Source organism: Branchiostoma lanceolatum, chromosome 4, assembly GCF_035083965.1.
Source record: "Branchiostoma lanceolatum isolate klBraLanc5 chromosome 4, klBraLanc5.hap2, whole genome shotgun sequence".
In the NCBI taxonomy this organism is placed as follows: domain Eukaryota; kingdom Metazoa; phylum Chordata; class Leptocardii; order Amphioxiformes; family Branchiostomatidae; genus Branchiostoma; species Branchiostoma lanceolatum.
This window is the reverse complement of record NC_089725.1, coordinates 8491365-8503809: the sequence shown is the minus strand read 5'-3', so window position 1 is coordinate 8503809 and position 12445 is coordinate 8491365. Positions and strand designations below refer to the sequence as shown.

The 12445-nt window shown below is 40.4% G+C and overlaps 1 protein-coding gene across 3 annotated transcripts in view; it reads right to left on the bottom strand.

Annotated features, from left to right (window-relative positions):
* The window catches only part of LOC136432419 (potassium voltage-gated channel subfamily H member 1-like), a 102708-nt gene that overhangs the window by 32100 nt on the left and 58163 nt on the right, over positions 1–12445 (bottom strand). For all 3 annotated transcript variants that reach the window (XM_066423688.1, XM_066423686.1, XM_066423687.1), the window contains exons 2-5: positions 8417–8540; positions 6712–6818; positions 5227–5355; positions 363–493 (exon numbers count right to left, since the gene is read on the bottom strand). In XM_066423688.1, coding sequence (XP_066279785.1) covers positions 363–493; positions 5227–5355; positions 6712–6818; positions 8417–8439 — 390 coding nt within the window. In that variant the 5' untranslated portion in view covers positions 8440–8540. The remainder of the gene's footprint in view (positions 1–362; positions 494–5226; positions 5356–6711; positions 6819–8416; positions 8541–12445) is intronic.

The following is a 12445-nucleotide window of genomic DNA, read 5'->3' as shown; positions in this document are numbered from 1 at the left end:
GTAAGGTGGAACGTAGCAGGTATGTGATTGGTTGTGCACACAAAAACAACTTTCATATTCATTGGTTTACCAACTTGATGAAATTATTCATGGTGCTTCAAGAGAGGACCCCCCTCCCCAATCCTTATAATTTCTTTTTCATCCTTTCTTTCTCTCTTATTAATTCATTCTGTCTTTCTTTCCTTAGAGAAATTTGCTTCCATTTCGTAGAGTCAATTGTTTTCAACCAAATTCGTTGTGTTGTTGATTCGTGCTAGCTTTGATTATTACAAAATCTGATCTTTGTCCTGATTGGTCCTGATTGATCGAATTAAGTTCTAGTGTGTACTGTAGACTATGATGCCGGTCCACCCTGTACTCACGTGTGACAAGTTGGACTGTTTGCCCATGTCTGGTTGTTTGGGGACAGTGGAGGAGAACTGGACCAGGACAGACCTGCTGCGGGTCACTGACCTCGCCAGGCGAGCGAACTTGCTCATGCCGACTGGTGCAGCTGGACAACCGAGACATGGGAAGAAAGAGAGAGAGGGAAAATTGTATTATATCATCACATAAATTATACATAATATTGCCTGTCACATTTCTCAGAGCAATTCTGACTGGTTCACTTTGCACTGCAGCTAAGGTGCCGATGCTTACAGATGCGGTCCCTATCTGTAATAGACTTTTTTCCCAGTTACGGCGGCCATTTTGAATTGCCAGGGGTCAGCACGGGGTCATGCACCAAACCGAGGCTTTAGCTGACTCATCCTACTATAAGTCTGTTATTGCCAATTAGGTATACCATCTTCGGTGGTACCCCTGTATTAACTAGCCTTGTATATGGAAATACTTTTGGGACCGCATCTACATGTATAAGCAGCGACATCTATGCTGCAGTGAAAAGTGAAATGTGAATCAGTCAGAATTTTCCGGAGGAAGGTGACGTCATGACAGACAGGGGGCTGATGTTTCTGCCATACAGGTAGATAAACTGTATCCCATAGAAAGGTCCATCTTAACAGAAGGAGTAGTCTAGCGGGCACCATCGTCACATTAAAGTGACTACATCTAGTACCCGACTTATACTCCAACAGCACTTTCTGTAACGCATTTTGCCAATCGTACGTGCTGTTCAAATTGTCTTGGGCAGTTACCACTGAATTATTATTATGGTACAGCACTCCCAAAGTTATAATTATGGACGTACATCATCAGTGTATAGCTCATAATAAGTATATGTAACTTGAGATAACTTCAATGAAAGTGTGTTTATTTTGATGTTTCATTCACGCCTGAATGGGATATCGTTAATTTCAAAAGAGAGTGTTATGAATTAAGGACCTGTACAGCTGTTCTGAAATCTGGACTTAGTTAGAATGCCAAAACTCTTTTGAATTGAAGTCAATGTGACATAGCGAAAGGTCTCGCACCAATAATTGCTTGGTTAATCACATATAATTGAAGTTGCCCTGTGTTTCTGCTCAGAGGGCGGTGTCGAATCGGGACAATGGCAGGGTAATCTAATTAAAAGTTTGGTCCCATCCACCGGTCTGCCTCGGTCCCATACATCAGTCACGTCAACACGTCCGTCTCCAGGGTAACGGTCTGATGAAGCTGATGAAATTACTCTCAAAGTGCTGATTACTGTCATTAACCTTCACGGATGAAACGACGGCGTGTTTTGTTAAAGGCGGTTCAATCAACGTAAGATGTTAATTTCAAAATGATTTTTCTAAAGCGTCTGGCCCGTAGGATTTGTCAAGGTGGTTAGATGGTTGATTTGCTGTGCAAGTTTCATGCTTGACACATTTGTATGTAGAACGATAGAACCTACGAGCAGAGATATACTCATGAGGGTAAAATAAACATGTGTGGGAACCCAGGACGTTTGATATTTGCTACCTGTCTACTTATAATTCTGTTGCTATTTTATTTCCCTGGGGAATTTTATTTAAATGTCAGCGCCTTTTATTTCAGTTCTACGCTATTTCTGCTCTAATAAAACACTGTTATTGATAGGACCTCTTTCTTGTTGCAACCGACATTCTCAATCTTTAGAAATAAATTTTGGGCTCTCGCTGTCGCTGTTGTATCATTATCCCGTGTCTGTAGTAGGTACACCTGACACAGACAAATGGTGAAGCTTAGTAGTCTTGTTTAGGGATGCCAAAGAATTCATACGAATTTTACGGAATTCATACGAGTTTTACGGAATACATACGATCATTACGAGAAACACACGAATTTTACGGATTTCATACGAGTTTTACGGAATACATATGATCCATTACGAGAAACATACGAATTTTACGGAATACATAAGATCCATTACTAAGAACCATACGAATTTTTGGAATACATACGAACCGTTACTAAAGAAATATACGATCCTTGCTAATTTTTTGGCCATCGATCGCGCTAGCACCGAATCTAGCTTTGTCTGGTCCTCCTAGTTGGTCTAAGCCTACATTAGTCTTAATTTAGTACAGCTTAAGATTTTTAGAGTTTAGCAGGATGGGATACGCCATCATTAAGCAATGTTACCACCGACGTCTGTATAATCTGGTCCTAACTTTGATACTCAGTTCCGTTTGCTTGTTTTCCCTGCTATTTGAAGCAGTTCATTTGCATATCGTTGGTAAACACAAGAAGAGCGGCGTATCTCTTTGCACGGGGCGCCCCCATTTTCAGGGAAGAATCTAGCCACACAAACGTGGCAAAAACGTTGTATTTAATTAATATCATCACATAGATTCAAGAAATAAAATACGCGCTATATTATGTATTTACTACTGACTTCTGTATTTAAAATGCTTCCTGTTCCGGTGTACTCCTTATATTTCGCTATCTACTGGTATTTCATTTCATAATGTTAAATATGTTCTTTTAGTTCGTTCCATTTCGTTCGATTTCGTTCCATTTCGTTCCATTTCATTCCATTTCGTCCATTTCTCCCATTTCGTTCTATTTTGCACTTTCTGGGGACCGTGTAAAACATGCTTCTGGTTTCTAAACAATGATATACGGTGCCAAACGCCTTGAACAGGTCCATGAAGACTCCATCAGTGAGGTGGTCCTGGTCGATAGATGCGCACCGATACGCTGGTACGTAACGTACTGGTTCTTTAAAGTGTTTGGACGGTTTAACAAAGGGCTGTTATCACTGGACAACTCTCTTTGGTATCTTCATCACAGCTGGGAGAACGGTGTGTTCAACGATCTGTAGTTCCCAGCCCATTGCGGTCATTGACGTCTGATCATAAACCTTCCTCCTTCTCCTCTAAGAAATCGATTGGGGTCGTGTGGCGTAACGGCAGGGTTTTCAGCCCAGAACCCAGCGGTCCCGAGTTCGAATCCCTTGGCGCCACTCATATTGTAACACCCATATTGTGCCCTTGGGAAAATACACTTTACACGACTTTTCTCACTCCACCAAAGTGTAAAAACGGGTATATTATGTGTGGGTCACGACACCGGCAATAGCTGCCAGTGTCCCACGTGTATTGCACTGTTGAAATCAAAATCAACTAGTCGATAAGATGCAGATGAGAGAAGAGAATGTGACTGAAACTATTGTCTTGACCAGTTTGATATTCAGTCTATCAGGGCGTACTGCTGTATTGGCCGCAGGACTATACTGAGGCACGAACGGAGGTTGAATGACAGAGTTCGAAATTCATTTTTGGAAATAGGTGCACTGGTTCACTCACCCAACCAAAACAATGAGGTGCACAAAAAACATTTTGGGTGCACCACATAGAATAAAGTTAAGTTGAATGCAAGCAAAACATATGTTTGACGCTACTGCCTCTCCAAAGAACTTCGATCTGTAATTCTATCCAGATATCAAATTTCAACCAAGCAATACATCAAATTGCTTTTTCTGATACTTGTATTTCAAGAATATTCTGTATGCTAGTGTGCAAGAGAACCGTTACCCTATAGAGCACAAAAATATCTAGGTGCACCAGTGCACCCACAGTCAAAAATAAGGTGCACAGCTCCAATTTGGGATGCACACAGGTGCACATGCACCCAGTATTTCGAGCCCCGAATGATAAAGGTGTGTTCACAAGATGAACTGCAGTGCGGGTGGCAGATAAGCTAGATTTTGTCAGTGTGAAAAATACAGACCACAGCTTCATACAACCCAAACAGTCTTGCTAGAATCGGCTTCTGTTTATAAAGACCATTATGGCAGCTAGTGAGAGATCGATGACCCGATGTGTCAAAAGTCAAAGCTTGTTGTGCCCATTGGCGACACCAGGGTGACGGGGTCGTCCGATTGCTTCATTTGTTACACCTGTATTTTGGTTGTTTTTTGGTCATCACCATTTCTCATCATTTCTGGTGGCCCACTTGAACTAATTCCTGCATGACCCTTTTGTTTTCTCTCCAGGGTCTCTGTCTTCCATAAGGTTTAAGCAGTCCATGGCCACCATGGATTCTTATATCACAAATGATTTGATCGATGTTAGTCGGACGGGGTAGACCAAATAACCGTGTCTTGTTCTATGAAGTTAGCAAAAGCCAGCTCACCATTGTGCTTGTTATAGGGCCCTGAAAATCTTATAATTCTACCTCTAGTGCCAATAGATAGGGCGGGCGTTTGGCCATTAAAGGAAACCCATTGGCAAGCAATATTTGGGTCCGAATTTTGGAAGCTAATCTATTTAGTCATTTGTATACATGATTCGTTCAAACAACACCATCACGACGTATAGCAACGTCCATGATACAAAAATACGACGTTGTTGTGATGTGAGAACTCAGTGAAAATCGTGGCCGGAGTTTTTAAAGGCTCGCGAAACTAAGGGGATCATCGTAGGGCACGATTTTAAAATCATAAAAATATGAAGTTATTACGCAGATGTGCTAAAAATGTTAGTAAATGTCACTACTCATTACCATAAAGATTTCAGCATTTTTGTTTTTCCATGTTTTGGTCCCAATATTGCTTTGGTTGCCTTTAAGTTCTTCTTTTGTCGGGTGTTGTATCTATATTCTTTGGGTGGTACAACACGTTTTCATGTATACGGGCATCAGTAACACACATTCCTTGGTGAAAGTACCACCGAAGAAATATTTTATTAGGCTGCTATGACATGTTGTCGACAGTAGGAGGCGCTACAAGTTTATAAGTTTACAGTATTTCACATCCCACAACCCCCATCCCTTTTTTTTCCGAGATCCGTATCAGACCTTATCTGGTTGGATCTGTAACGATGAACCGGTGTGGCTTACCATTTGCCTCGGCGTCGTCGATTGGTTGCTTGAGAAGAGTAATGTCCTTGAAGGTACAGAGGAACAGCACGACCTTGTCCTTCTCGTTTTTGATGGGTGCCACGTGCAGTAAGAACCATAGTGGCGTTCCTATGTGGAATATAGTGCACAGGCATTGTCAAGGTATTGTCAGGACTAGTATTAACTACAAATATACTAAAATGTAACACTTCCTTCTGTTTAGTTTCTATTCTACCTTAGAGCCTAGCCCTGCTCATGAGAAAAAGAGCCTCATAATAGCATTTACACTGTTCCAGCTTATGATTATACAGGGTAATATGTAGGATATAGGAGGTTCTTTGTACACAACCAGGCACAGTTCTCACCTGCTACCAACCTGATGAAATTATTTTCGGAGGGTAATATGTATGTACGCCAAAAATAGTCACCCAAGCAACTGGATACAATTTTGAAATAGTCATTTCGCAAGTCTTCATGGAGTATATTTCAAGTACTGTTACAGATATGTTGACAAATATCAGCTAGCAAAAAAAAATATGATGTTTTGAATTTATACATTATGTCATAGTAACAGAAGTTCGATAAGAAGATGTTCAGTTATTTTGAAGCTAACGTTACATGTGTAACTGTGTTCGTTTCCGGTGAAGTATAACTATATCCGGTTACTTCGCTTATGCATACTTTATCTAACAGTAAAGGACTGAATCATTCCAGTGGTACTTTGATAGCCTAATATTGTGCGCCCCTCCCCTTCCATGGTTCATTTATCGCGGCGGTCGAGCGGGAAGCCGGGACGACGCCAAACGTACTCAAAAATAATCATCCGCGGTTGATTGTATTTGCTGTGACACACGAAGCAAGATATAACGCTGTCTGGAAACTGAATCCGTCAGCGAAAATCACATCAGAAGTCCAGAAATTGATCTAGATCATTGTCTTGTCATGCAGCCGTACATTTGCATGTTCCTCTTTATGGTTACAGACAGGCTATGATATAAAGGGAAACACTTGTGATAGTGCTGTGTACCTAAACCCGTGTTCAGGTTCAGGTCCGGATTTAGATCCAGAGGTTTAGGTTCAAGTCCGGACTTATAAGTCCGGACTTGAACCCATGGCATATGTGTGCTAAAATATGTTTTTCCTGTTACATGTAAAATTGCATATTGGGATTCACATGCAACTTGAAAACTATATTTGCAAAATTATATGCAGTCAGTAGTAAACACAATGTTTCAGTTATAAACACAAAAACAGCAATGTTTTCATATTTTTCCATTGCAAAGTTCACGATCTAAGGAAGGTTCAAGGAGGTTTAAAACAAAAAGGAGAGTATAAGCGAGAGATTTTAAAAACAAATTTCAAGGCCGGACTTGTTTCCAGACGTTTAGGTTATTTTTGGACTTGAATCTAAACATTAGGTCCAGTCCGGATCAGGTCCGGGGTTTAGGTACGCAGCAATACTTGGTGAGATATGAAGACACGTACTGTTTTTTTTGTACATGAGAATTTCCACTTGTGCGGTGTCCTGAACCTCCAACGTCTCCTCGATCTTTTTGACGGTTTCCTTGTCGGTGAGTTCTCCGTGCATAAATCTGTTCAGAGAGAGAGAGAAAAGTGAACAAAAAAAGGAAAAATGATCATGATCCAATTTAGCTCACTGGAGAGCTAATCTTCCACTGGTCGTGACAGAGAAGACAGACGCTATATACAGTATTTACAGGTTCGTTGTGCCGTTGAAATTGCCCTAGCTCTTTTCGACAAGCATTATGAACAGTGGACCACGGAGAGATATAGCTGTCACAATACAATCTTCATATTGAAAAAAACAGGGTCACATACAAGCAAACAAACATACCAGGGGGCCCAAAATCGACCTTGACCTTCGTCTTCCAAAGACGTACCCACATACATGTACCAAATATCATTGTAATCCATCCAGGGTTTCTATGCTGACAGCAAAATCCGGAAACACACACAGAAATACAGACACACACACACACACACACACACACACACACACACACACAGACATGCAAAAAACTATACCTCCATTTTTCATGTCGGCAACAAGTAGCTTACTACACAGACGCGTATTATCATGATGTATTTTGAGATATATGAACTCCATAGAACTGCCACCAGGCATGTGGTTAATTTTAACTCACTCTTATTTCATATCGTCTACTGTGATCATGTCTCCATAGCAGAGCTGCTGCCTTGTAGGAGGTTTCATTTTGTTTTAAAGGCATCCAGAGTATTTTCTGAGGCGAGAAACTTGAATAACGAATCTCCAATTTCTAGTCATTCCTACATATAGTAAGTTTCAATAACACTATTCCATTACATATCGTCATTAAAGGACCAAAGATACGATGTTGTTGTGTGGTGAGAACTGATAGAAAATCCAAGCCCTAATAGACTGATCCTGACTGTCCATTACAATTAGCAGTTCAACCAAGGAGAGAATGACTGCATGTCCTTCAAATATTTGTATTTGTATGTTTTAATTTTGCATTTCTACATTTTGACGGAGGTGGGCGGGGCTATGGTATCCGTCTATTTATACTAGGCGCGTGAAACTAAAATATCACCATGTAGCTTATTTTTGTGCCGCTTCTGAGCACTTTTGATAAGAAATCCGCACGCAAATGTGGTAAACAGTGGCATTGAATGTCAATTTCATAAAGATTACAGCAATTAGAATATTTCCAGTTTTCAAGCCTCATGAAATGCTCTGGATGCCTTTAAGTTGGCCAAATTCTATACTTCCCATTTTATTTTGCCCTATATGTCTACTAACTGACTGAACCAAAATCGTATTCACGTGTATACAACATTTTCTCTCCATGTGTTATTGACAAAGGCATTGGAGACACATTGGTTTTACTCATCTATCCATTTTTTTTACCAGATTGCAATGTGGTTAGTTCTGAATTCTTAACAAAACATCATGATCGCAAAGGGAACATCAAAATAGTTCCGACTCGTGTTGCTGGGGTAAATAGTTCACATTATGATAATGCGCTTTGACAGGCAAACAGTACTGCGGCGGATTGATATTAAGAAGCAAAACGGTAAAACAACAATGAGGCAAATAGTTCACATAATGATGATACGCTAGGACAGGCAAACAGTACCGCGGATTGATACTAAAAAGCAAAATGGTAAAACAACAATGAGGCAAACTGACCTGCACGTGCAGCTCTTCTGCATAACCTCAGCACGAGAATATCCGGACAGTTTGGAGAAGCCTTCATTGCAGTACACTATAGGCCAGTCCACGATAGAAGCATTTGCCAACAAGAAACTGCTATCTGTAAAGACAAAAAAGAAATCATTTGAATATTCGTGAACACCGAAGTTATGTTAACATTAGCCATGTTTCCAATACATTTTTATTGCAGCATGTTATAATGCATTTGCCGCCCAGAATGATATTGTCGTTGATGTTGTTGTTGTTGTTGCTTTTCTAGCTATTGTTATGTTTACTTTGTTGTTCAGTAAACATCAACATCTCTGAGCCCTGGTGCACCTTAATCTATTTCAAAGAGCTACAAATGTTTTACATCTGATTCAAGGACATAAAACGACACCTTTCTTCCCGGTGAACAGAGCTGTATTCGTGGGAATTACAAAGAGATGTTGTCTTCACAATGACGCATCTGCAAATGTAGTAGCCGACCAAGCAATTGATGGAAAGGTCGACCCCATGAGTCAGCAGTGCTATTGATTGGAATTCTTGGAAATCTATACTGTATTCTAGATGTTAGAGGTTGAATCATCTAACATGTACCTTCCGATGTTGCTCTTAATGTAATACTATATAGAAAGTTTATTGCAAGTTCTTGCCCGTAGGCTAATTGCAAATACATTCAACATGAAAAGAACGGACAGACAGTGAACAATATAGTATTCTACAACTCCAGTGTGACTACTGACATCACATTCTAAGTTATTGGATTCGACTTCTTTTTCCGAGACAGTGGAAGATGAATGATCCCGCTTTTTCTGTAATGTGTGGGTTTTGTGAAGCTAAGAGAAGGGTAGTTTTCTTTTTGTCTGTAAAAGTGGAGAAATTAAACAGCTCTTTCATGGTTTTGGTTGTTTGGAGGGGTGGTTGCTGGCTGGGTAAGAGAGTTGGTTGCTTACTAGAGGGTCTTCACTATGTAATATTAGACTGGGCTGTTATACTAGTGGCATGCAACTGCAGGTGGTTGCCTGCCCCTGGTGGTTGCCCGACTAGGTTCGACTGTGTAACAGTGGGAGTCTACCTCCACCAACCGATCCAAACCGTTTAGCCTAGTGGTTAGCGCGTTGGATTCCCAAGCCGTGTGGATCGGAATCGGCATGGGTTCGAATCCCGGGAGCAGGGTACCTTTTTGGGTTTGGGTTTTTACAGTGGTTTTACAGTTTACCCTTTGAGTTTTTATAGTGGTTCCACACCGGGAATCGAACCCGGGCCTTGGCGGTGAGAGCGCCAAACCCTAACCACTAGTAGTGGAGGTTGATCCCCACTGTTGCAACTGTTCTGATGTATGTATGTTTGATCATTCTGACGTTGAGTGCATGCGAGGATACTTCTTATCTTCGTCGGAATGAATTCGAAGCACACATGTGATCTCACTTGACGAGACTATACACGATCGTCAACTAGATCTCCACAAACCTTCCCTTTTAGTGGAGACAACGAGCGTTGCAGTAAAGATGGCGAATCAAGCACACTTCCCACTCACGTGAGTGAGATCTCAGACTCGTTTCACCCTACCAATTATTTCAACCAGCTGTTCAGAATCTTCGTCAAGTAGCTGTTCATGCGCAGAATGTGACGCAGTGTGACGTTGGAAACCCCTCGTCAGTGGAACCCTTCATCGAATGCGTTGATGAAGGTTAGACATCCAGGTAATAAGATACGCCAAAAGTAGTTACTCACAAGCAACTGGATAAAATTTCGAAACAGTCAGGCGTTTCACACAGCATCCACTATCTTTCGTTAGTGTCTAAGGAAAGATCTGGCAGAACTAGGTTTTATACCAAAATGTGACATCATTATCATTTTATGTTAATGAAATGAAGACAATTTCAGATGGTTTAATAGAATAGAAAGTCAACACAAGGTTGTATGCTAATGAACATGATGAAATGATGAAAGATAGCGGATGCTGTCTGAAACGTCTGACTGTTTCAAAATTTTATCCCGTTGCTTGTCGAATGAGTAACTATTTTTCGCGTACCTTCATCGAATGATTCTGTCAGAAACCGTGCAACCGTGAGTGCTAGAGTGCAGAAGTACCCCCCCCCCCCCACACCCCAAACCAAGAGAAATATCCTTTCAGTTCATAAATGTATACCATACAACTGTAACTGTACATTGAAATATCGAGAGATGGTTTAGCAACTCGAGACAAGTGATGATTATGCACGTTGGCGTGAATATCTTGCTTGCGTTACTGACATTTAGAAGTACCCATCTTGTTAGCACAGTTATTACGTGACTATTTTTCATCTGGATACGACAAATTCTTGTCACGCCGTGGTTCATAATAAGAGTGCAAATACATGTATCCATCAGATATTGTTTGTGAAGACTTTATGATTTATAATTAGCACTGATTGATATGTTGCAATATTTTACTGAAATCTTTTGCAATGCTGAATCTATTGAAAACGATCATGACGGCCATGGCTGATTTATCATTAAGATAATGCAGCTAAATCATTTGTGTTAATACAAATATCACTGCAATGTTTGTTTGTTGACGTCTTATCATATCAACATTGCGTGTGTGATAATACACTAATACAATGTCGTAAACGTAATAAATCTAAATCACAAAAATACGTCATCAGAATCCATTATCAAAGAATGTATGGCGTGTATTGATATGCTACTTAATTGAAAAAAATATAACTACTTTGTTATTAGAATATTGTTGGATATGTAGTAATGTAGATGTAGGATTTATCGTTACAATATGAGTATGCCAGAATATATCTTTATATATAACGTGATGCGGGATTTACCTTCAAGATGTGTAATACATCATCAACAATGTTGGGCGGTGAATAATGTCCTTTAGTAGGTCTGGGACGCGTAACTATTGTGAAGAATTTATTATTGGTACGTCGCCTGTTTGATATGAATAATCCATGTAAATGTATGAAATGTCATTGTTACATGTTTATTAGATTATATGGATTACATCCGTGCGAGCATCAGTTTTCGTCCGTTTCCTTAAAAATATACTATACTGTACAAAGCACCTGTAAAAAAAATCGGAAAACGGATACTAATGTCATAGAATGTAAATTCCAAACTCAAACTCAAAGAAGAAGATGTGAAGAAACAAAAATGAAGAATCTATTGTTAGTTATCCCATCCTCAGTGTTTAGTCATTTGTTCAACCTTTCTGATCACTTAGATTTCACACTGTAGTAAAAATAATTCTTAATTCCTTTTTCACACGCTCGCATCAGTTTGGGGGTTCCCAGAGGATGCCATCCATATAATCGAGTAAACATGGCCTTATTGCATACGCATAACATCATCACGAATGATCGACTGGTGTTAGTTTAAAAATGTGAAAATTTCTAATGCTTTGACAAAATGTGTCGTACTGCCTCCTATGAAAACATCTCGCTCGCGAGCTCAGTTGAAATATAAAGAGGACTTAGAACGGATTTCCTTTGAGTAGGCGTATTACGTCTACCATGTCTAACCCAGGGCTAGTCTTAGATCCAGGAAGTCCATAAATAAACCATTTCCTCCATCAGACTGTTATCGCTTGTTGCACTGACCTAGATGTACGGTTCGCTAATACTGGGATCAGGACTGACAGTAGGGTTGGTCAGTATTCATTCAATCACACAATAAAGCGACCGCAAAAGAGACTTTTTTTCACGAACTCGCTCAGTGCAAGGTCAGAAACATCAATGCTCGAGACAAGCATGACTTCACTGACTAGTCTCCAAGCAGACCTACGGGTTGGCAAAGACCGTATCCAACAGGCAGAAGGAGTTTTTATAGCCAACCCAAGTCTCATAGCCATAAAAACTCCTTCTGCCTGTTGGATACGGTCTTTGCCAACCCGTAGGTCTGCTTGGAGACTATTCACTGACCCATTAGGAGGAGCAGGGGTTACGAAGGCTGCTCGGGAAATTCCCTACCCTATTTAGGCCGGAATGTTTTGATCCACTCACACCGGGGCATGCCCCTACTCTT